The 25,929-nt window shown below is 40.3% G+C and overlaps 1 protein-coding gene across 2 annotated transcripts; it reads right to left on the bottom strand.

The window, feature by feature from the left end:
• Positions 1-858: 858 nt before the first annotated feature.
• LOC117806134 (nardilysin-like) lies at positions 859-25,929 on the bottom strand. 2 transcript variants are annotated; one of them, XM_034674844.1, is made up of 32 exons: positions 25,824-25,929; positions 25,015-25,240; positions 24,311-24,557; positions 23,935-24,016; positions 22,966-23,119; positions 21,423-21,496; positions 21,159-21,254; positions 20,839-20,961; positions 18,922-18,979; positions 18,172-18,245; positions 17,474-17,543; positions 17,112-17,189; positions 15,264-15,384; positions 13,710-13,768; positions 13,119-13,173; positions 12,924-13,028; positions 12,353-12,476; positions 11,960-12,046; positions 9,769-9,888; positions 9,566-9,617; positions 8,945-9,095; positions 6,526-6,653; positions 6,151-6,313; positions 5,939-5,970; positions 5,520-5,658; positions 5,359-5,406; positions 5,215-5,267; positions 4,040-4,123; positions 3,710-3,800; positions 3,346-3,462; positions 1,891-1,980; positions 859-1,800 (listed from the first exon to the last, which is right to left on the bottom strand). In XM_034674844.1, the coding sequence occupies exons 2-32, from the start codon at positions 25,200-25,202 to the stop codon at positions 1,576-1,578; spliced, it is 3,288 nt and encodes a 1,095-aa protein (XP_034530735.1). In that variant the 5' UTR covers positions 25,203-25,240; positions 25,824-25,929; the 3' UTR covers positions 859-1,575. The 2 variants fall into 2 exon arrangements, with proteins under 2 accessions (XP_034530735.1, XP_034530736.1); XM_034674845.1 differs by having other exon boundaries at positions 25,015-25,857.

Genomic DNA, 25,929 nt, shown 5'->3' with positions numbered 1-25,929 from the left:
ATTCTCCTGGCCTTTGTTGTAGGCTGCTGGAACAAACAAATTTCCCCCAATGGGGAATCAATAAAGTATATCTCATCTTATATCTTACCAAAAATTGAACCTGCATAGAAAAGTTTGTGTCAGAACTTGACGTACCTGCTCAGAGCCTTGATCTCAACTCCATCTGACTTCTTTTAATGAACTGGAACGCAGCCCAAAACCGGCTGTTAGATTTAAATGGAAGCAGGTACCAAAATCTTGTCGAAGCATCCCTACGGGAGTACAACAGAAGATTTTAGGATGAGATGTTGAACAAGCCCAAAAAAGTCCAGTGTGTTGACGTCCGTACATATTTGAGTGATTTTTTTTTTTAACTGTCTGCTCTCCCAACAAGTGTACAGGTAATCATTTTATGTGAGGCAGGTGAAGACTTTGCCACAGAAAAAGGCTTCCCTGTGGGCATATTAGTCAATTCTGTTAACATGCTCTGCTGTGCTGGGCTCCGGATTAGTTTTTAATTACACTCAATAGTGCAGAGTCACCAGGCACAAGCCTGACACAATACCACCCGCAACAACCTTTTCCCCAAGGAGAAGAAGGTAGAGTGTGTGATTGATGTACAATTTACACATAAATTAAACCTGAGTAAATTAAACAGCTCCCAGCGTACTGAGTCACCAGCATACAAACACCTCTGACTCTTAAAAGACCTTGCTGTTTGTCACGCCGTGCATTCTGACATTACCGTCCTCTGTTGTATTTGATGTGACTTGTGTGTTAAGGAAATTGCAGTTGTAAAAGTTTAACTGGTGTTCACAGAACGATAAAATGAAGTCTGGACCTCAAAGAGATAAAGCACACAAATAAACTCATAAAGTCTTTGGTTTCACAGGTTTGATTTTATGTTGAAGAAGAGGTCTCAAAAATGTGTTTTATGTAGTCAGTTCATTGCTTCATTGATTCACTCATCCCTCCTTGATTTATTTTTTTGCACAGTTTCATACCATGGCATAATCCAGGTCGGCTAATACGACAGCAGAGTGCACCGAAGAGCTTGAAATCCAGCACACAATCACTCAAACACACACACCTCTGGAGTTCAAGGGATTCAGCAATTCTGCAGTTTTCACAGTTGATTTGTATTTTCAAATTGTATTAGGCTCACTGTGGGCTCCAAAACAAACACCAAGGAAATGCAGGGGTTGGGTGTTGTTATAGCAGCAGAGCTAGAGAGCCAAATAAATGAGAATTTGATCCAACGATCTTCATTCAGAGTGGGATGGTAAAATGGATAAGCACTCCCACACTCCCAGTGTCTGAGGATCTGAAACAATCGAGTGTGAGACAGCAGAATGGATTATCATTTATCACTTTAAAAAAATTCTATCATCACTTCCAGGCACTTTGCCTATACACACAATTCGGGTAAAATCTACAGCTGGGGCCCTGAGACAGAATCCAGGTCCAGAGAGGAGCTGAGACTGTTTCAGCCTTCCTTTACCCTCACATATTAAGTGCCTGCATCTCTAATGAGGCAGTCCCCTCTGTGAGAGGCACAGCACAGCAATCTATCTTTGTCACAGTCTGAGCGTGAGGTTACTCAAGTATCTTGTGGTAAGGAAAGAGGGGCAGGTCTTTAGTGAAAGCAGGAATGTCCATGATAGCTACAGAGCCAACCATCTTGGGTGAGGCAGCAAGGAAGGTGAGCTTTGACACCTCGCCGTACGCAGAGCTGTTGACATCTTCCTTTTTGCCCTCCTCTCCTTCTTGTTTTTTATCATCGCCCTCCTCATCGTTTTCTTCAGGACCAAAGCCCACCACCTTCAGGAAGCAGGGATACATTCAGTATCAGACAAATTTTTGATTAATGAAAATACCTTTCACTTCCTGGATCAAACATGCATTGCTTACATGCACGCTGAGTTTGCGGCTGTTTTCTCCTTGTTGCTCTTTAAACCAGGAGACCAGCTCAGACCTGGTCATCAGCTTCAGTGCTGCAATCTAAACACAGAGAAACACTAATGGTGAGATGGGATGATAGTTCTGGGGGATGAGTGAGTGGTGGTTTTTGTTGACTTATGATGAGGTGTAGTGGCTGTGACTGAGGGCAGAGCAGTGACACTTTAAATTAAAATTGTAATGTAATTTTAAAATATTTCTAATTTTCCTTTTCTTTTCCGTTTAATTATATTTGTCATTTTAATTGTGTTCTTTTATGTCTGTCTGAATGTCTCCAATGCTTTTAATGTGTTAATGTAAAGCACATTGAGTTGCCCTCGTGTATGAAATGCGCTATACAAATAAAGCTGCCTTGCCTTACCGGGTATCGGTACCGTATCGCTTCAAATGTGAAAGGTACCCATCGCTATTTTCAATACTATTAAACTAAAAAATAATATGTTGTATCGTTTCAAAGTATGTGGTATTGAAAAGCATTAAAGCATTGAAAAAATAGACAATCTTAACTGTTCCTGTAGGAAAATTTCTCCACACATTTAAAACATGACAATGTGTCAGTTAGTTCATTCATCAGTTTATTTTTTAGCAATTTGGACAAAATTCAAATTAGCAATTAAAAGGCAGAATAAGTGGAATTAGTTGACTACCATATACAGTATTAACCCAATATTCAAAGTCAAAGGGAAGAAGGCAAGGTCTCTACATATACAGAAACAGTCACACACATATAGTCATAAGTGTATGCAAATCCCACTTATTCTGCCTTTAATTTGGCTTTAAATGTGACTTGCCATAAGATAATGTCAAGTGTATGACACGTATATGTGAAGCACTTTGAACTAGGCAGACGTGTGTTTTACAGGTTAGACATCTTAAATAGGGTAAATATATGTGACCTGTGAAGCTCCAGAACTTCACCTCTTTGCAGATTTGTTTCTGTAAATGTGTAAAAAAAAGTCTAATCCTCCTTTATTTGAAATGTCTAACACGCACCACACAATGAATCCTTGCTGTGTAAAATGTAAACAAAGGCTATGTATGAGTCCTGCTGTTAATGGCCTTGTCTGACACCTTCCCACTGGCAGCGTTTACAGGCATTGAAAATAACTATAGAGAAAAAAGTCAATCTTCTCTCTGATGGTCTTGTTAGCTTTTATGGGTCATATAGAAGCGGCTGTTTTAATTATGAGCTAAAAAACCCTCACAGCAGCTTCAAGAAAAAGGCACAACATGGCAAACTGAGAGTGGATTAAGTTGTTACAGAACGAACACATGATCCACAAAAGCCTAAATAGGATGTATGCATTCTTTTATTGGCTGAAGTTGGGTGTGTGTGTGTGTGTGTGTGTGTGTGTGTGTGTGTGTGTGTGTGTGTGTGTGTGTGTGTGTGTGTGTGTGTTTCCTCACCTCTTTGTTGAGCCTGTCAAACACATACTGCTGCGTAACCACCTCAGCCCAGTTTCTGTCCACCTCCTCTCCGAGGTGCGTGTCCTCGCACTGCTTCAGCTTAACTAAAGCCGTCACCTGTACAAAACACACGGATGCGATGCACAGTGTTTCTACACGCTGCACAAAGCAGACCTGAGTGTGCGACTGGGTCTCACATGGATACGAATTTTTGTTATTAAACCTCCAAACTAACTTTAGCTGCAACTTTTGACACTTCTGTAACTTTTGGGTTATGTAAAAATTGCTGGAACTTTTCCTCTTTTTCCATAACAATGGGGAAACTCACAAATACACAAAATAAAACACACACACAGACACAGACCTGAGTATTAAAGGCCTCCTCAGTCAGCGAATCGAGTTTCTCCCCAAATGAAGCCAAGAACTCTTCAATCTTTAACTCCACCAGCTCGGTACTGAGAGAGAAAAGTTCAGGAGAGGTAAGAGATATATTACATGCTATAGGCTGTATTTGATTCCTTTAGTCATTTATCAGCTCCGCTCGCTTCTCTTTGCAGGGCCACACAGATAAATCGAGCGTGGGTTTGGGTGAGTGGAAAGATATGTTATACCTTGGTTTTGGGGGGAAGCGTTTTAGATAAATCCTATCTTGCTTTTGAGCGGATGAAAGGTTACGATTGTGTTGCAGACTCACTTGAACTTAGTGGCCTGTGTTTCCACGGTGACAGAGAACCCAAGAACGCCTGAGGTGTTTCTGCAGGTGGGGTAGACATGGTACCTGCAGAGCGCGACATGAAAGAAGAAAGACAGCGGTAGAGGGGAGATGTTGAGAGGGAGATAAACAGAGAGAGATCAGAGTGACTACATGAGGGTGAAATCTCTCACCGGTCGTGACTGTCACTTTAAAGTGGAATCAGTCAGGAAGTGTGATTACAAAGTAGAATAAAACATATTCAGCTAACAGAAGAAGTAGTTTTTAATGTGGATAAATACAAAATGTTCCACTGTTGATGGAACAGATAAGGATTCAAAATGACTAGCTTCTGATAAACCCTTCTTATCTGGACATGCTTCTAGTTCTGGGAAATAGAAAAATAATGATTCATTATAAAGACAGAGATGTGTAAGAAGAAGATAGAAGATATCTGTTAGCATCTCTGGTTTGTGCACAAACAGAAACAAACAAAAAATGTTAAACAAAAAAAATGTAGGAAAGAGGTTTGGCAGAAAGATTTCCTGTATCCTGTTCGATATCTTGTCTGGAACATCTGTGCAGAAGAGTTTTTAAACAAAATAATGATAATCTGAATTCTTTTATGGCACATTTGATATTTAAACCTTATTTTCATTGTGGCTCCAAAAGACAGATTTGAAAAACTTGAAAGCTTAAAAAGCTCAAAACATCAAATTAGCAGTAAAGCATGAATACCGAAGGTTATATCCAATCTTTTAAAAGCTCAAGTACTCATCCAGTTGAGTTTTTCCTAACAATAAATTAATGAGGGTTCAACAGAAATGGAATTGATGTTTTTTTTTTTTTGCCCACATGTCATAAATAACAGTTTTTATTAAAGCTGCTGTGAAGAACTTTCAGTTTGTTTTGATTTTGCCACCCCTTGAAAGCTAATCCTGCTTTTGTGTAACAATGAAATGTGTCACTCATTGTGGATATTTACTGTTCAAAATGTTTGCCTAGAGGTTTAAGTGCGCGCCCCATGCATAGAGGCTACAGTCCCTGTGCAGCGCTGGCTTGTTTGACTCATGGCCAAAACTCTGTCTTCCCCCACTCTCTGCTCCTCATAATTCCTGTCTCTCTTCAGCTGTCCTATCAATAAAGGCAAAAATGCCCAAAAGCATAACTTCACTAACCCCAAAGTCTCTTTGGTCCTGAGGAAGTCAAAGCAAGGTTCCTCCATGTGCATCTGAAAGACAACAAAAAGTCAGTCAAGCATGGAGGAACAACAGAATGAATAAAATAATATTTAATGAAGCGGGGGAAAAAAAGGCACACACCACCAACAGCTCCATCAGTGTGTGTTCCTTCAGCGCCTTCAGGCCAGACTTGAAAAGAAAAAAGGAGAAAGAAAGAAAATCTGAGTGAAATAGTTCACTTATAATAAACTATCTTGTATTACTAGTTTGTTAGATTTGGTGTATTGCAGATGTTGCCCCACCTGGTAGTACACAGTGACCTCAGAGTTGGCATCTCCCTTGTTGAGGGATTTGACCTTACAGATGTGGTTCTTCAGAGGAAGCTCCACCACTCTGAACATCACCGGCACCTCTACTGGCAGCTTGGAGAACTGCAGCTTTCTGGCGGAGGAGGTGAGGGAGAGAGCAAAAGAGGACGATGTAGGCAAGAAAACAAAATAGATAAGGAATTAAGGAGGAGAGGAGAAAAGGAAAGGAAAGAGGAGGAAAGTTTGACAGGAGAGGATTAAGAAAAAAAGCATGGATAGAGAAAGTTTAAAGAGCAGCATGGATTAAACAACTGAAGCTAATGCAAATTACAGTGTTTGGAGGCCAACAGATCTGTTTGATTATACAGTGCTGGTGTTTCATTAGGGGGTTTATTCAGTGATGGCTGACTCACTCTGTGACATACTGAAGGAACTGCTGTGACTCCTGCAGAGGAAATACAATACCAGATAATGAAGAGGTAGAGATCAGACGCAGGGATCATACAGACATGACAATAATGTGAAGTACACTCACACTCAGCTGATACAAGTGGAAACAGAAGCATTAATTGACAAATCAGATAATCTTATTTGTTAATCAGTCCATTTGTCTGTGTTCACTCACAGTGCTGCTGAAGTTGCCCTGCACCAGACCCTCAGCGTACAGCTCAGCCCTGAAACTCCGGCTGAACTCCATCAGCTCCTCGCTGCTCAGACCAGCTGTCAGAGCCTGATATTTCTCCACCATGGACCAGCGGGAGTGCTCCAGGATCAGCAGACGCACATCCCTGAGTGAGAGGAGGCAGTGACAGAGAGAGAGAGGGAGAGACAGAATCAGAAAAAGGATAACAAAAGGCAGAGAGGTTTTTTTCTCATTCAGGACTGTCACACATTTCACCACTAGAAGGCATCACAGACTTGAAGATAAGTCAACAAAGAAAATGTCAGACACACACACACTCACTCACAAACAAAAAGAGAGAACAGACAAACGACTCACTTGCTGAGTTTCTCAGGTTTAATGAGGATGTTGAAGTAGGTTTTCTTTAGCTGCTCGGCGAACATGCTGAAGACGCCAGGGGAGGCAGAGAAATCAGCCAGGTGGTCAATGATCAGGTGGAACAGCAGCTGAAGAAAGAAAGACAGAGAGACAGGGGAGGTGAAGAATTACCATAATCACCATGCATGAGGACAATACAAACACCTGTGTGTCGAGAATACGTACAGCACTATGCATACATATCATTGTGTCAATCCAGTTTGGATGTTTTCACACTGATGTTCCATCTAATGTGGTTCAGAGTAGGCTCAGTAACTCACTTAAAGAAGGAGCAGTTTGATACTCTGGGAAATATCCACTTATCTGCTTTCTGTCAAGACTCAAACTACAAAAGTGTTTCAGTTTAACGTCTAAATGTGTGTGTGCGTGCGACGTCATAACCAGGAGCCAGCTGGATTAGCTTGAGCTTTGGAGGCACCGGAAACACATTATTATCAGGATAAGCAAAGTGAGCTGGTTCTTTTTAAGAGGGTACTCAAACACAGGTAAATACACAATAATTAACCCCTGACTCACTAACTGGATGGCAGTCTATACCCCTACATTCCAATTAATTACAAATACAATCAGTACCATCATGGAGGGGAAATAAGGCAATTGCATGAGGTAAAAAAACAACAAAAATGTTTTTTAAGAGTAAAATGGAATACAAAATTACTTGTTTTTCTCCTTTGGCATGCAAAGCTTTCTTATAGAAAAGTTGGCATTCTAATATCAGTATACCTCGTGCTACGCTGTGTCGCACACGATGAAGTCTGAGCCCGCTCTGTCAGACAAAGTACATCATGATATTATTCCTTTACTACTATTCTTTTAAAGCTATTATCTGGGACATTTTGACTTTATTTGACAGGATAGCTGACAGAAGACGGCGGGAAGAGAGAGTGGGGGAAAACAGAGCTTTGTGAAGAACTCAGCACTTGGTAGTTTGGTGCATTGATGATGATGATATTGAGATTACATGAAGTTGAAGACTATGTTGCTGCTGATGCTTTGGTGGTGTATGTAAATATATAAGCTAACTGATACTTTTCACCATACTTCACCACTGATTCGATGGGAAGTATTTTGTGGCACTGACGAATGTTGTGTCACCCTGTCCAGATCTTGCTTGTGTTCTACTTTCCCTCAGATGTATGCGGCTTTTGACCAAAGTGTCTGCTTAATGAAAGTGCAACATTGTAACTGTAAGAGCCATATTCATGTTTTGGGTCAAGCTGTGAAACACAATGTTTATTGTGCCACTGGGTGTCATCGTTTCGCTGATTAAGGGCACAGGTATAAAAGTACGTCACCACCTAGGTATCAGATGTGTGTCTTGACCCGGAAGGGCAGTTGGTTTTTGACTGTTGTCTCGTTGTTGCCTTGTCACGCTGTTACGTTGTCACGTCGTCACGTTGGATGCTGTGACGCTGCGTCTGCAGGCGGCATGGAGAACTGCGTCTCAAAATGTTTGTTCGTTCAATGAATGGGAAACTTGTGGACGCTGTATAACACTTCGTACGGTGATGCAAATAAATGTATTGTTTTGTGCTGCAAACCAGAGTTACGCCTGAGAATTGTTATTTCAACAACTACAGTAAACGGTATTGTATGGACAAACATATAACAGTACAACGCGTCAGCCAAGTCATTCCCGGGAGATATCAAAACACACCGGCAGCTTTAGTACGAGACTAAGCTTCTATAGTAACAGAGGGCGGAGCCAAAGTCGGAATAGAACCTACAACTGCAGCACCCCGTGTTAGCTTCTATACATGGGGTGCACTTTAACCGCTGAGCCAAACTTGCGCTCTGTGATACACGTTTTTAATCCCCCTGAGCATTATTTACTTCATTATATACTGATAACTACGATGGACATAAGTAGGTCAAAACCTTGATCAGTCAGGCTCCTATCTAATTCAGCCAGTCAATCAGTTTTTATTTATAGAGTGCCAAACCACAACAAAAGTTATCCTGGGACATTTCTAAACTGAAGGTCTCTGTGTTGTTTATTTTAAGAAAGCCAACACTTATCCACCAAGAGCAAGCATTGGCAACTTCCCTCTAGCAGGCAGAGCCTTAGGCAGAACTGGACTCATTGGTTTACAGCCATCCTTCTATCATGACAGCCTATTATGTGGTTCTATTAAGCTTTATTGATGTTTACATGTTGTTTAGCTCTTAAACACTCAGGTAAAGTATTCCTAATTAGAATGCAACATTAACATATTATCTTTGGCACTTAGATCAAGTTATATCCACATGTGGCCAACAATTACAGGAGAAGAAAAAGACTGTTCTACTGGTCACATTATCAACATGCGATCACTTCTGTTTGTGTGTTTTTGCAGTTTCTCCCGCTGAATTCACTCACAGGCAGTTTGTGGTTGAAGCCTTTAACCTTGATGACCAAGCCGTGCTCGCCAGCCACCAGTTTATACTCCAGCTGGGCCACTTCAGCTTCGTAGGCCGGCTCTGCAAGGTTATGGCCGAGGATGTTGACCAGCAAGTCGAACAAGACCACGCTGAGAGAGGGAGTGATGAGAGGGGTAAGGAAAGGGGAGAGATAGAAGAGAGATGCGGAAGACATTAGAAAAGATAGAGAAGGAAGGAAGTGAAACGGAGATAGGTGGAGGAAAGAAGGTGAGAGGGATGAGTTGCAGGGGAAAGAGGTGTCGAGGGCGAAAGAAGCGAGGCAGTAAAAGAGACAGGGGAGATAAAAAGTGAGGCGAAGGCAATAAATAAGAGCGAGGAGTACGGGGGGAGGAAAAGAAAGGTGAAAGAGGAAATAGGGAGAGAAATAGGGAAGGACAGCAGGTAAGAAGGGTAAAAAGTGATAAAAAAAGGGAAAGAGGATGAAATTGCAGAAGCAGGGAGAGTCAGAGAGAGAGAGAGAGAGCGGATAAAGAAGAGGGAGGGATGGGAGAAAAGGCAGCAATGTAAATCAGTGTTCTAAACAGTGTTTGCACAAGGTCATATTTGAGCCTGATCTTACTTCTTGGCAGATTGCTGGATTACAGGAGAGATTATGTGGAATCTGATGTAGGCTGCGGCAGGAAGAAAGGACAAACGAGTGTCAATATACTCCCTAATGATACTAAAAGCTTGTACGGAAACATCTTGCATGCTAAATGATGCATACAGAACAGTCACACACAGACAGTCTCCAACTCTCTCTCACACACACACACAAGTTACCTTTGGGGATTCTGAACTTGTTGTCCTTCTTGTACCACAGGCAGCCCCTGTCGCTGTCGGCTATCCGGACAGGGAGCTCGGTGTCTGGGCAGTCAGAGGGCTTCAGGGTGAAGTCGGTGGCTGAACAAACGCACAGAAACAATACAGCAACACAACTCGGCTTGGTACATCTCATAAATAATGTGTGGGCTCAAAATAATTCAATATGCCCAGTTTGGGGTAAACATGCTGCTAGGTGTCAAACCCTAGAGCTGGACCGGGGGGGCTTGTTTGCCATGTTTGGCTTCAAATCTTAAACTCAGGGCTGGATTTCCAAACTCCTGTTGTTGTTTTTGTAAGCATATTAGCAGCTGATAATCACCTGTAATTATCTATGAAGGTAGTCGGACACTTCTTACACCTATAAGATCATTAACCGCTCTATTGAAGTTCTATCAAAACTGAAAACAGGGGTGTGAAATGCTTTTTGAGGCTCCCATAGACAGTATAACAAGATGGATGGTACAACTGCTCTCCGAAAATGAAGCCAAAACATTTAGTGCTCCCCCTGGTGACTGACTGCACTATTTGTGTTGAAGATTGCCTCCTCCATTGTAACTGATGGAACATGGCTCAAACTAGAAAATTAAAATAACCATTAAAAAAATTTCTGCTGATTTTGTGGGTTTTTTTCGGAAAAATGTAGCTTTGATTAGTTCACTGATGCTAAAAAGAGAGGATGTGCTGTCATCAGGGATGGGTACCTTTCACATTTGAACCGGTACTGTACCGATACCCTGTACCTGGGAATCGGTACCGGTACTCAACAGTACCAATTTTTGATACTTTTGTGTGTGTATGTGGTAATAAATGTTAATTTGATAATCATTTAATCATGAAATCTCTAAATTTAACATATTTATTTCATTTAACATTAAATGAACAGAAACAGGATTATAGGAGGTCACCAGCAAAATGTGCCCATGCCCATCACAGCAGTATTTTGACTTCATTTTTCTACGGGAGGAGATGTCGTCCATACACATCTGCAGTCAATGGATTAAATTCCTAGTTTTTATTTCTATGTGCTTTTCTTCTTATTTGATTTATTGACTTCTTGTTTGCTACATGTCCTTCTTACCTCCAAAATGAGCAACGGTATTTTGGCTTCAATCTGGCATGGCGTGCTCTTGTAGAGGTATAATCGTTGCCCCAATACAGGGCTCAACATTATAATTGGCCCCGTGGGCCAAGATGCATGACTGTCAGACCAACTGATTGCCCGATCAGGCCAGTTAAAATACTGTCTCAAGAGATCATGTTGCCTAACAGATCATGTCACATACTTTCACATCGTTTTCCTGTGATACTGTGAGTGATTCTTGTCATCTTGTTAATTATTACTACAGCATTAATGTTTCACAAGCACCTGCACACACCCATGTGTCATAGCTGAAGAAGCTACTGCCGCCGCCAGCTTCACTGCTGTCACTCCCACGAGCAGTCTCACTACACTCAAGGTGTAGGCCAGGTTGGCTGGAAAAGATGCAGCTAAAATTGTAGTCTTTTGCCAAATCGTAACGAAGTAAGCTGAGAATAGAAGAGATAAGGTAGTTCTCTTCTGAAGTTTGCATAATTCAGGAGATCTGCTTACTCAAGCTACAGTATAACTGAGTAGACTCAGCATGAATGCTGTATATGACAACTGTGTTAGCATAATCCCAACGCAGGACTAACAGGTTACCCAATCATTATATTAACCTGCCGACAATGATAGGCAAGCAGAAAGTGCATAACAGAAATTCTCTGAGTAATTCGCCTCTGTCAGTCAGAATGAGGTGTTAAATTCTTGACTGATATTTTCCAAATCAAAAGAAATGTTCCTGAGTCAGTGATCTTGAAGAGCCACTGGGGGCCAGTGGCAAATTTAGCCTTAAGTCAATAGAGATTTTATTGAGTTCAAAAATTTTAGCTTGAATCATCCCACTTCACTCAGATCAGTGACTAACAAGAGAGCGTCTCAGATGGCAGAATACATTGACCTAAATGCACTGTTCCTCTAAGTATGGTCGATATATCTGATGAGTGTATCTGTTGGACGGATGAAGTGAGAGAAATAGAACAAACTGCTAGACCAAGTCTTGTTCACGACCATCTTATTGGACACTTCTCAGATACTTCTGACTCAGAGGAATCTACTTTTTTCACTCACCGATGAACTTGTTCTCAACAGGAAGGTGAAGGTCGCTGTTCAGCTCCAGGCTTCCTGTCCACTGCTCCATCCACTCCTGCTGGACGTCTTTGGAGCACATACAGATATTTGTTGTTTAGATTCATGTTTTGAGTGAGTGACCTAAAAACTTCATTCAAACCAAAAATGTTGACATTTATTATTGAAATATTCCAACACTATTGTTTGCTTTATAAAAGACTGAGATAAATACTGGCATTTCTACTGCTGGCTGTCTGCAATATATCAGACTGAATATCACCACACAAGGGGAAAAAGACAATGTAGTCACTGAATGCCTATATTGTGGGAGGGAGCTGTAACACAGGCAGTAAACAAACACACACACATACAGAAGCACATACAGACACGTACCCTCCACACTGTAGTGAGTGCCAAACCACTTCTCCCTGAGGGGACACTGGTCCTCATGTTCTGGTGACAGCAGCATCAGGTTGGCTTTCTCCGGGGTGAGGAGGGACAGAGCTGCTCTGATAACCTACACACACACACACACACACGAATGAACACATGCATACACAGAAACAAATTAATCCAACTTTCCAAAGAGGAGACTTGTTTTTGTTTTCTTTGTCTCTAGATTACTTATACATGTGAGACGACTTTAGCTTCCAATTACAGCAGGAGGCAGCCAAATTGAACAAAAGTTACACAAAATATGCAAAAGCACAATTACTCTGCAACTTCTGATGAGAAATAATATCCACCAATCAAAGACAAGACAGCATCCACAATTCCGGCAAATATCAGGCATATTTATGCATGAGCTATAAAATCTCCCACATATAAGACAATAAAAGTGTCGACTTTTTTCCGCTTGATCTGCTTTATTATCATCCTTTATCTAAAAAAAAAAGAAAGGTAATATATGATTTTAGAATAAGTCCCTGAACTGGTTCACTCCCTGAATAACTGAACTACTTACTTCTGGCCTGTACTCAAACAACAGCTGATCTCCCGTCAGGAAGTCCTCTTTAGGAAACAGCTGCATGTTCTCACAGATGTCTTCCACATTCTCTATGGGGTCAATCTGAAGAAGAGAAAAAGATTCAATATTAGATTTCTGTTTGTGTGAAAAGCCGTTAATACAGCAGCACATTCATATTCACAGGATTCTTACCTGTTCCTGATAGTGAAACTCGTTGGCTTCAATCTTCTGGATCTCTTCATATATTCTGAACGAATGAACACACAGACTGAAATATTACCTCCCGTTATTTCAGATAGGAGCTAAGATATCAAAATATCAACACAACTTGAGACAGATTAAAGAACATGACAACTACTAAAATGATAAAAGCTGTAAATTCATTAATTTGGATTATTTTTAAATCTATTTTTATGGTTTTGTGAATTTTGTTTGTTTGAAAAAATGTGCAAAAAAAAAGCTGAAAAATTGCAAAACTAAATTTCCAATTTCTTTGCATTTTGCAAAATGGTTTTATGTTGCATGCAGTATTTATGTGTCTATGCGTTTTTGCGGTTAGTGAATTTTTGTTTGGGTGTTCACTAAATCCATTTTTTTGCAGTTGACCTTCAGGGCCACCATAATAAAAATAATCTCCTGTACTACAAAAAAAAAAAAAAAAAAGCGGAAACAGAATTTTTGCTTCAGGGTCCTGTTTTTTTTTTATCAGTGCATCCCTGCTGTGTTGTTTCATGAGACTGTGTGTGTATGTGTATGTGTTTGTGTGTGTGTTTGTGGCTGTGCCTTTGCTGCGGTCCAAGCTTCTGCAGCATCTTCAGGTACTGGAACACCAGATGAGTCACCTGTGAATGACCACAGAGACTCAGATATAGAACAGAAAACTTCAAAATACTTTGGCTTTAATGAATCATCACCAAGTAAAGAGTACAGTTAAATCCTCCCTTTATTCTCCACAGTGATTGGATTTACCCTTTTTTAAAACCTGATGCAAGGTAGGGGCAATCTTGTTGACCATGGTTATTTAATTACTCTTCAGAACAAGCAGTGAGAGTGATATAAAAGGTTTCATTATTTAAATACCAAAATAACTTTTGTTCTTTTTTTTCCAAAAGCAGAGAATGATATGTCTTTATCTCCCTCATTTAAATGAGAACATGTTATTGAAAGTGCAGCCTCTGCTTTTATGACTGAAGAGTTATAATTACAAGCTCAACAACAGTCCTTACCAATCTGTACGAGGAAACAGACAGAGAAGTAGAGTCCTTATTTAACTCTTTTCAAGAAAGCAAATACGCAACCATCTATTAGTTTGACAAGCCTCATAATAATAATTCAGAACAATGGCACCCTAATCCAAACAACTGCAGGTTTACTCTCTGAATGGAGGAGTGGGCGATCAAGTAGAACCTCTTGATCACAGCAAACAGTCTCAAGGCCTTTGTGGCATTAATAAACAGTAATCAAAGCAAGTTTGTTGATTGAAACGTTTCTCCGTGAAGTACTTTGGATTAGGACACCAGCCTCATGTTTGATGTCGAACAACTGCGTCCCTGTTTAACCCCAGCATTGTCATAGCAACTGATGATACAGATTTAGAAACAAAGCCAGTTAGGTCAATGCAGTATACATTTAGGATACAGTCGTTTATCTTCAGTGTTATACTAATTCAGCGTACAAAACTGTAATCAATCCTGATGACCAGAGGAACTCCTTAAGAATGAATTTCTGTGTCATAATATTTGATTATATGACGTTACAGACGTCATGCATTTTCTCAAAATAGAAAAGATAAGGAACACACTATGAGGATCAACTGAGAGAGTATGGCAGCCTTTTATTTCTTGTGAAGTGATTGCCTATGCCGCTTGATGCATGAAAAGGGGTATGGCTTTGTATAAACACAAACTCTGTGATCTGGTGCACTTTCTAATTCATTTTTACATTATTTATTTATATATTTCTCCTCTTTATTACTGTTATTGTCATTATTTTTATTGTCAGTACTATTTTGATTTATTTTTGTGTTTTTCCTGTTTGTTTTACAATACTTTTTTTCCCTTGGCTGTCCTGTGACTGGAAGCCATTTGTATCTAATTCTGTTTGGTTTTCTCTTTATTATTTCTGTTCTTGTCTTTGTTGTATTTGATCTGTGTCTGTATAGAAAATTCAATAAATAGACCATGATAAAAAAAAATATGTTACAGGCGGAAGATTAATGAGTCAACCTCTGCTTGTGTTCACTCTAACTCCTCCAGTCAGGCTAGAGCTGCAGCGTGTCAGTGATTCCAGAAAGTGATGAAGACTTAATGTACTTCAAAATGTTGGTTTGGTGTTTACCTGGTAAAAGTTTTGGAAACCTTCATTGGTGAGGGTGATGGAAATGGAGAAGATAGAGTAGGTGGTGTTTTGGTCGAAGCCAGTTTCACTGTTTCCTCCGAACAAAGCAAGAGCCCAGCACCTACGCACACACAGACACACACACACACAGACACACACACACACAGACACACACACACACACACACACACACACACACACACACACACACACACACACACACACACACACACACACACACACACACACATCAATTAACCAACACTGATTTAAAATTAATCAGACTAATGGTGCAGATTCACCCACTGCCACAAGCTAGAGATGCACTTTAAGACTCAGCGTGTGTGCAGAACAGTAAGTCAAATATGTGACTGCATGTTTCTCTATCGTACACATTTTTGTGCCCCCCTCAGAAGCAGTCAGCACTGCTTTAAAGAAATCCCAAAATGAAGAAATAACATGGATTATTCTGTTATGTCTGCGTTCTGCCTTGCACGCTGCTTTTTCTTCATTTTATAATGAAAAAAAAACAACTTTCAGAGATTTAAAACTTTCTCTAGCTGGTGAGAGATTTTCTCCTCTGCTTTTATCTGCATGACCACATGTTTGAGTGGAATGTGGATGCACTTAAGAGGGGAAGCTTGGCTTGAACAGGCTGCACTGCGCATTACCAACAAGAGATGTTAACTGCAATGGATCAAACCAAGAGAGCCGTAAACCTCTGAAAATTCTCATTCTGCACTGGATTGAACTGAAACCAGTGTTTGAAAAGAAAGCATGAAAAATCTGCAGTTGTGTACACTTCTTTTCTGTTGTGTTGTGTAAAAGCTTGTATGATACATTTTTCATCTTTATTACAAGAAGCAAATCATAAAAGTCAGAATTTAATGCTTTGTATGAAAATTTATTTTAGATAAACATACAATGTTTTCTCAGCATACCTACATTTAACCTACTGGGTGGAAGCCTTGGTATGATGGCCAGGCTTTCACACCAGTTTGATGCAGTCATATAAGCACAAGCTAGCTTACAGATACCCTTAGACAAATTGGTGCCAATCTAGTGATGCAACAACGCCTCCACCTCCTCCCATTGTTAAAATACTGAAGCCAACATACCTCAGTAATGGGTGCTGACATTTTGTGCTGGTGATATATTTTGGAGCCAAGGTATGTGCTGAAGCAACCTGGCTGTTACACCCCCTCCTTGTTTGTAATAAAGCGCACAAAAAACTCCAGTATGGTCCTTTAAACTTAAAGACCTCAGATCAGTGGTACACCAGCAGTTGGTGTGATGGACACATAGATAAACAAACCATTCCCCCAGCTTCACTGAGTGGCCCAATTTCAAACCAGCTTCTTGACGCCCTTCACATTGTGATTTTCTGAATTCAATAAAAACCACCACTCTACTGCCTCAGCAGTTTGCTTCAACTGGGAATTGAGAGTGAGTACACTCAAAGTTTCACTCTTGTCATTTATCAACAATTGAAAGCAGCACACACAGTAAAATGGGAGTATTCTATCAAATGCTCCAAGTGCCTCTGATGGGACAGGGACCACTGGATGGGCTCTTGGTACACTGGGAGTACGGAGGGTTGGCGAACCACTTTGCCACTTAGCAACAAGAGGCTGAAATGCTCTCATTCAACCACATTCATGGAATGTGCGAATCACAGCGTCAAGTGGGCCAGCAGAGTGTACAGTTTGAAGATTGGGCTTCAGCACTCGGGGGCTCGCTCAGAGCTTCAAAAAGCTCATGTATACCCAGCAAATTGAAGACCTTTTAATTGGGTTTTGGAGAGCCCTCAAATCCAAAAAACAAACAGACACAGGCAATAACACTCACCTCTTCCTGAGCACTGAGAGGATGCTTCCTGTGCCTTCATGACCAATCAGCCAAGAGATGTAGTGGAGAGGCTTCACTCTGCAAAAGAAAGGAGGAAGAGCATGAATAGGAGAAACAAAACACATTGATGCAATCCTCCTACAATCAGGGTAAAGCATGGTATCTTTTGACTCATTCAAATCCATTTTTAATTGAAGAGACATCACTGTGAATAATCCAGAGCTAGACACGGGGGAGAAAACATGTTTGATGGAATTTCTTTCACTTTGGGGGAGTACATGTTTTGTTTTTGTTTTTTTGTGGGGGGGGGCTGATTCTGAATTGATGTTCTCTTCATTGTACCTTTACTTTGTTTAACTCACCTGTAGTATTCCTCTTGAGGGGGGAGGGACCATGTGATATTCAGAGCATGAACTTTCCTAACAGGGACAACTGCAAACACAAAGATGTACAATCAGAAAAAATTATGACACCCTATGACAGTTCATAAGTTGCATGTCTTAGTGTGTATAGTTTCTTATGGAATCAAATCGTATTGTACGTATTGTGGTATTGTATGGTTATATATCTAATTGTATCATATATCCTGGAGTAAGGTAGTATGGCATCATATGGTATTGTACTGTATTGTATTGTATCCTATCATATTGTATCATGTCATATCTTATTGTATTGTATTTTAATGTGGCATATGATATCATGTCGTATTCTGTCATATGGTGTTATATTGTATTGTTTTGTATCTTTTCCTATCGTATCGTCCCCTAATGTACTGTATCTTATTGTATTGCATCATATTATACCGTACTGTATGGCGTGGAATGAAATCAGTACTTCAACCAAAATATTTACTTAGACCTCTAAAGCAACACGGTTATAAAGTTAGGTAAGAATCTAGGATAAACAGTTAAGACGATCAAATGGAAAAACATTTTTTTTCAGCCTTACTTTCCTTTAAAGGGTCTTCTGACCCCGCAGGTTTATTCATAGGTTAGCCACAGATCCAGATTAAAACAGGAGTGTTAATTTTTTAAAGAAGCATAGTAAGATTGACTTGTACCTCTGTAAAGCTTGTTGAAGTCTGGTGTGTCAAAGGGGTCCAGCATATCAGAGAAATCTGGCTTGGGCAATTTACTGTGGAAACAAAAAGATCAGAACTATAGGAAGCAACAGCAAAAATACTGTACCAATTAACACACTATTTCAATGTATGTCATTAAATGGGTCTTAAACCCACTATAACGCTTCATAGTAGAATAAAATGTTTAACAGGAGATGAGGAAAAGTTTTCTGGAAGAAGATTAAAGATTACTGTCTCCCATTGTTAAATCCTCAAATGCAGTCTTTCAAATGTTGTTAGCTTGATAAAAGCGAATCAAGGACGTAAAAGAAGCTCTGGAATTTCCATGAGCTCATACATAAGAGAAATTTCATCAAGCAATTCAGAAGCATGTAATCCTTTAATCAAAATGAAAGCATCAAAACTGGAAGTAATGTGGGTTTCATATTACTGTGATATGCCTGCTTATTCTCTTGAAAAAACTGTCTCAGTGACGCATAAAACAAACAGAAGCTGTGTTGTGTAAGGAAACAGTAATTCAGCTCGACTTAAAGGATAAATGATTCCTTTCAGGTGTATGATGTTGAAAAAACACAGCTGAAAAGGGATAAAAAGAGCCGAGAGAGAGAGAGGCGGTGGAGCGCTTGACATTTACATCTGAGCAAAGTCTCAAAGGATATTCAGACTCAATCTATATCACACCGACTCCTCATCATCGCAGTGACTGAGAGGCTCTTCTCCAATACTCACTTGTTAGGCACCTTGCTGAAGATCTCTTTCACCCACTCCTCCAGAGTGTCCAGCTTCTCTAAAGGACAGACAGAGTGAAGGAGGAGAAGTTAGGGATCAAGTGCAACTCAGTCATTCTGGCTGAAAGTCACAACTCGGGGTTTGGAAGGAGGACTCGGTTCAAAGCTGAATGTTTGTTTCATAGAACTGTAGGGTCGACCACAACAAAGAGTTTGAAACATATTCAAGCTTGGATCAGTAGAGTTTTATGGCAGTCAAAATATATACTATTGTTGTGTTATATATATTAACTGGAGATGTAAAATGTTAAAAAAAAAATTAACTGCAGTTCAGTTGTTGTGAGGAACCAGCCTGTGCATATGTTTAAAAAAACGACTTATCTGGGAGTAAAAATAGGTTATTTATGGTCAGAATTTATCTGAAACAACCATTCAGAGTATTAAATTACAATCTCTAACTCTACATCGCCACTGGCAGAGTCTCTCTTTTCTGTGTGGTATCCAAATTACACTCACAAAGGACTCACAGACAAAGATGGATGCATGTTTATCTGATAAAAGCCTCCCTTTTAACTGAACACTCCACTACTCTACGGGTAGGATCCCTTTTTGGAGCAATTAACACTTGTCTTTGTGCAAGCATTCTTTGCTTGAAGTGAAACACTCCTACCCTGCACAGCGTGATGGAAAAAAGCCAATTATTGACTTTATTCTTTCATAAAACAACGTGACGCAATGAATCCTTCCAGCTCTTTTTTGTTTAGCTGATGCAGAGGCTGCTCAAGGCGACAGAAATCGATTCTCTTGTCATTTTGATTGAATCTTGTGTAGTTATTGAAACACACTGGCGGGTACCACTAACCACTGTTGTTGCAAGATTAACAGGGGGTATAGAAAATGTTCCCTTAAAGCTGCTATAATGTCATCTGTATAACCAACTATTGATCAAATGACTATGAGTAACATGACAGGAGATGGTTTAGACCATAGACTCCATATTTAAATGGTCACAAATGTTAGCTGACTGTGAAGCCAAAATACGTGGAGTTCCCCCTACTGACTTGCTGCGGTATAGGTCATAAACCCCGCCTCCTTCATGTTAACAGATGGAACATTGGTACAACTATAAAATTGAAATAGTTATCACCCATTGGAGGCATTTTTTTGACTTCACATCTCATGATGGGATGAGAATGAAGTGAGGTGTTCAGTCAGTGGAGGAGACCAAAATAGAGATAAAAGTAGAGTGAGCTTTAAGAGTCTTTCATTTTACTCCCACCTTTTTTAGGTGTACTAACATTCATTATGTCAACATTGTTTTTAAATCTTGTTAGCATGCCTCAAGATGATCAAAATGCATTGTTGTTTTTAAGTAGCTTTTAAAATGTATATGATTGAAGTTCAATGCCGACTTGAGAGATATCTCAGCTCTTTCAGTATTTGTATTTCCTTATTAGTAGTTAAATGCCATGCAGTTTTAAATAACAACGGACGTTGCTACCGAAATATAGAAGGCAAACAGTTCGTCTGTTAAATAAAGATAGCTTCTTTCAGCCTAAATGTCAACACTTTTCATTATTAAATGTAATCTGTAGTTAATTAGCTGTGTGATATTATCCAAGAAACACACATAAAAACGTGTTGAAATTTCTAATTATATCTGAGTTTGCTTGGAGAAGTACTGTAATTTGACTTGTTGTTTTTCAGAACTGATTAACCACAGCTGGATGAACATGGATAGCATAAATCATCATTAGAGCTGGGAGAAATAATAGTCCAAATTGTGCATTAATCTTAAGATTGCTTCATCAATTAATCAATTTATCTGTTGAATGAAATAATTGAAATCGATTATATTTCTGTCACTCTGATTAGACAAGTTCTTTATGTATAATACAATATAATTGATTATTCTGACCTTTAGACTGCACTGCCAGCGTCATGTAGTGGGCAGAGTAGTATTTCTTCCAGAAGGCACGCAGCCGCTTATAGACATTGATCTTCTTCTTGTTCGGCTCGTGCTTCAATGTCTCGGCATTACCTGTTGTCGTTATAAGTGAACAATCAATCCGGCAGCAGAAGAATAAAACATCTTGGAAAATGTTTTACAAACACAGGAATATCATCCTTAAAGGAGATTTGGCATCTGTCTCGTGGCTTCTGTTTGTTATTGCTGAACATACCCCAAGGAGGCCTTGTGTGTATTAAGTGCCCCAGCGGTTGTGTTTACCAACTCACCCCAGCAGAACTTGCCCATAGGGTGTCCAGGTTTGGCCAAACTGCCAAACAGCATCTCCTTCCTGTGGGAGTCTGACGGCTTAGCCAGCTGGTACTCTGACAGGCAGAAGGAGAGATAGAAAAACTCCAGACAACAGAGAAAGATGGAGATCAATGGTGTGCAAAAGAGCTGCGAGAGGAAGACTCGGCAAAGCAGCTGATGAAAAGTTTAACTCTGAGTCAGCCACATAAAAATGTACTCCTTAGTATAGAGCCAAGACTCACCACTGTCAACCGCCTCCACCTCCCTATCGATGGCGTCTCGGATCATCAGGGGGCAGATGAAGAACTGAGCCCACCTAAGAGGGTTGACAGGACAAAGAGGCTATAATCAAGAGCCACATACCAGCCAGAGACACAGGTCAGAGTGAAACAATCAGATAGAGACAGTTAAACACTGCAGACAACAGCTTAATGGCGGGCGGCTGATTGAGCCCCGTAATGTTTGTCCGAGTTATTACACAACAGGAGTCTGAATTACAACATATCCTGAAACATGAATTCCAGCTGTTTTCTCACAGTTAAGATTTTTCACCGCAGTTAATCACATAAAGGATGCTGTGCGGCTGTAAAACTGATGTTTTGCCATGGATTAGTACCCATATTACACTGTGACAGGTTATATTTTCCAAGGCAAAGTACATTTAGTCAATCCTTGTTTAAATCTTTGAGAGGAAAAAGATGTAATTGCTTTATATCTAGGCTAAGTTGAAATTACACAAAGCTGTTGCAAAAGGTGGTTTTAGATACTGTTGCTCACTGTAGCTAGCTAACTGAAGCCACAAAGCTAACATTAGCTTGCTAGTAGAGACCTAAATGGAATAGGGTTAGAGTTTGCACACTTGACATGACACTTTGTAAAGCTATCAGGAAATACATGAACTAGGGGGCTCTTAAAATCCAAACTTGAAAATATACTTCAAATTATAGACTTCTGATGATAACGTTAGCCTCGCTAAATAACTGAATTAAAACAGATGTGCTAGCTTAACTAGATAGAGCCAACTCAAATAGAAACGTGTCAATACTATTTACTCAGAATTATAAAATGGTGTAATAAATAAAAAAGACACTTCTGTATTTATTGAATAAAGCAGTTATGATAGATAGATAGATAGATAGATAGATAGATAGATAGATAGATAGATAGATAGATAGATAGATAGATAGATAGATAGATAGATAGATAGATAGATAGATAGATAGATATTTAAAAGTACCCCTCTAGCCTAGACACAATAATATAGTATGTGAAATACTCTGTAATGGATAGCACTTTGTTGAACATGTGCTCTTCTTTCTCTAACATTATCTGGCCCAGTATTACATTTTGCATGTGGACAGTTGAAGAAGCACAGCATATAAAGATAACTAGCGTCAGCAGAAACATGTTTTGATATGTGATCAAACCCAGACTCATACAATGAGGATTCAGTGAAACAACAAAACAGACAAATAGTAGATGTGTCAGAACTGTAAGTGGTTTAAACAAACACTTTAAGACAGGAAAATGTTTTGTCTCTGTGGACAACTCTTTGTGTCCCTCTTCTGAGAAAATATTCGGATGAGTCTTGCCATGACGTTTCCAAAGAGCTATCAGTGTGTTGTTTGTAACAATTGTTTTGACAAGTTATTTTGGTTGAGGGGTTTTGTACTTTTCTTAAGCCTGTGTTTTATGTTTGTCTGAAAGTCATTTGGTAGTTATCAAGAAGTTGACTTCCTGAGAGCGACTGCTCTGAAAACAAAGAAACTTCTGATCCTTTTATACCTGTCAAGAGCCTCTTTGAAGTTTTTCCTCTGGATGTCAAACTGGAAGACTGTCCTCTCGCAGTCGGTGGAGGCGTTGTCGCTCCCACCGTGCTTCTTTAGGAAAGCATCAAAACCATTTTCTGAGGGATACTTCTCGCTGCCCATGAAAACCACTGGGACATAATAAAAAAATAGTGAAAAAGAAAAGAAGAGAACATGAAAAAATAAAATGACTTTGAAGGTAAAATCAACCGCAGCTACTCTGGTATGTGCCTTGCATTCATGGTTTTGTTGAGTATGTGGAAAGCAGGGCCAAACACAGACAGAGTGGCATTGTATTTCCAGCGAAGCCACAATAGAATTTAATGTATTTTTTTTTCTAGATGTAGCTGTAAACGTAACTCTAAATGTCGCTGTTAACGTTTGGTGACAGTTTTGATGACAGCTATAAGAAAAGCAAGGCTTTCTTTTCAGACCTTTGGGAGTGAACAATGCTCAAAAGCCACATCTATCAAAGACGCAGATACTACAATTTCTCCACAGACAGACACATCAGTAAAGCCAGAATGCAATTCAGAACATCTGTGGCATTTCAAGAGAGGAGAGCAACTCTTGGTTTTATTGGACTGGAAAAAACTTCAATGCAACAAGTTCCCTTCGTGCCTTCTCTGTGGCTTGTTGGAGGATATTCTGGGAAATGTCACAAATTATTAACCGGAGTAAAAGTAGACAAAACAGGTTAAGGAAAAGAGGGTACACTGAATTATTTAAAATAGCAAAATTACTCCTAGAATCCAACGGGAAGTGGGGTGTTTTCGTATGTTGCACAGCCTTTGAGGCAAATTTTGTTATGTAATTTGAGGCCTTATAAATAAAAACGACTTGACTTAAAGCTGAGACAAAGAGCACCTGTGAGCAAATGAACTCTTCAGAGAGCAAAAATGAGAAAAGAAAGAAAGACTTCGCTCTCTCTGGTTTTTATACTCACTGTGTTCCAGAAAGTGAGCGAGGCCCGGCAGGTCACTGGGGTCGCTGAAGCTGCCCACTCCCACACACAGAGCTGCTGCAGACTGACACACACACAAAAACACACACACGCGCACACATCGGAGACCACATCAGGTTTGAGCCTGCTGGTTTTTAGGAACAGGTGTTGTTAGAAAGTGTGTGTATTTAGCAGCTCTATAAATAGTTTCTCAGTTTGTGCTGACAACCCTCATGCATAAATTATCCCTGCATAATATGTGATTTTTTTGGTTTCAGTATGACTCAAGTTTTTTTTGCTACTCTTCTGAGACATTTAATACGTGTTAAAGCTGCTGAAAAATGAATGGAGTGCGACATTAGAAATATCCCATTAGTACCTGCTTCTCTGCACTTCTTTTCTTCTTATTCCCCTCATCATCATCATCATCACCATCACTGCCCTGCTCATCATCATCTTCCTCTTCATCAGACTCATCCTCTGTTTCATCTCCAGATTCATCATCATCATCATCATCCTCCTCCTCCTCCTCCTCTTCACCATCCGAGTCATCATCTTCAGACGCCGCAGGGCCACTGAAGTCTGAGATGAGCAGAGCCCTCAGCCCGTTTTCCAGCACAATGTACCTGCAGGGAGAGAGCGGGGTCAAAGGTCAAACAGCTTAGAGACCTTTGAGTGGTGTTGCTTTACAGTTTGTTTTGTTTTTTCTTATTTTGAACAGGCTGTTAAATCAACCAGACTGCATCTTATACCCTTTGAGACTCTCATGCTGTACGCTTCTTCACAGCACATTTCTTTGTGTATGCTCCACAGAGGCCTGAGGCACTGGTGTGTGCTTATAGCATGAAATCGTCTCATCACACCACAATAATGCTGCTGGAAGAGAAGCTCGATATCATTTTTGGATCTGGGTTAGTGGATCTGGGTCATTTTCCCGGCACCTTCTAGTTTTAGATAGTATCCTCACTGCATGTAAATCTATGCTAGTAACAATGACTAAGAATAAAGCGCAACACAGAGGAGAAACATCATGTAACAGGGTTATTATAGAAGAAATTGAATACATGTAGGAGTGTCTTTTACCTGTACTGTTTGGGGTCACTGGGGGACTTGATTATCTCACTGTCTCCAACATTGTCTTCCTCTCCTTCTCTTCCTCCTCCGTCCACTGCAGCCCGGTTCTCCTCCAGGACATCTGCCGAGGCTCCTGCTTGGCCCGTGCCTGGAGAGTCACACGCCGGGGCGTTTCTGGATTTCTTCTTCTGCGGCATCCTCGCCAGAGATGATGATGACAGTTTGGCACTGCGGGCTGACAGCAAGGCGCGACCATAAACAACAGGACAGCTCGCTGCCACCGGTAATTTAGCCCTCAGCAAGGCAACACACCGTGTCAGGCTGAACAGAGCTATGATGAAGAGCCTCCCTGACAGACGAGTGTGGTGCAATAAAAGCTCAGACACCAGCACAGATTTAACCAAAACCCCTCTCTGTGGAAGAGGCCTAGATAGGTTTGAACCTGTGCTGTCAAACACACCAGCCAGCTTCCACAATGCAGCTATTCACACAGGCTGTCTGGTGGTTTCGCCCTATTCAGCGAGATGTCAGCTAAAATACCAGCACCCGAAACAAAACCTGAACCTCTCATCCAAACTGCAGCACTCAACACAGCAAGACCCAGCTTCAAAACAGTCAAGCAGAAGCGATGAATTGTCCTCTACATAGAAATATTAACAATAACACGTGGTAGAGGCTATGAAAACAATGTAATGTCAACAAGTTACACTCTTAAGAATGAGATTCAGCGGGTTAAGCTAATGTTCTGCTTTAAGGTAAAGACTATCAAACACTTTTAATAACTTCCTAAAGCCGGTTCAATAACAGGGAAACCATACCTTCCACCCTGCTCTCAGCACAGACTATGTGGGTACGGACATCTCCCCAACAACGAGCACTGTGATTCGCTCAGAGGAGCATGTGCTCCACTTTCCCGCCCTCTGA

This window comes from Notolabrus celidotus, chromosome 22 (assembly GCF_009762535.1).
Source record: "Notolabrus celidotus isolate fNotCel1 chromosome 22, fNotCel1.pri, whole genome shotgun sequence".
Taxonomy (NCBI): domain Eukaryota; kingdom Metazoa; phylum Chordata; class Actinopteri; order Labriformes; family Labridae; genus Notolabrus; species Notolabrus celidotus.
Note: the sequence above shows the minus strand (reverse complement) of the source record. Positions and strands in the feature narration are given on the sequence as shown.

Coding starts and splice junctions, on each gene's coding strand:
- LOC117806134 (XM_034674844.1), bottom strand. CDS start 25,202: ATGCCGCAGAAGAAGAAATCCAGAAACGCCCCGGCGTGTGACTCTCCA. Junction 24,558..25,014: donor AGTGACCCCAAACAGTACAG/GTAAAAGACACT, acceptor CTCTCCCTGCAG/GTACATTGTGCTGGAAAACG. Junction 6,314..6,525: donor AAACCTGAGAAACTCAGCAA/GTGAGTCGTTTG, acceptor CCTCTCACTCAG/GGATGTGCGTCTGCTGATCC.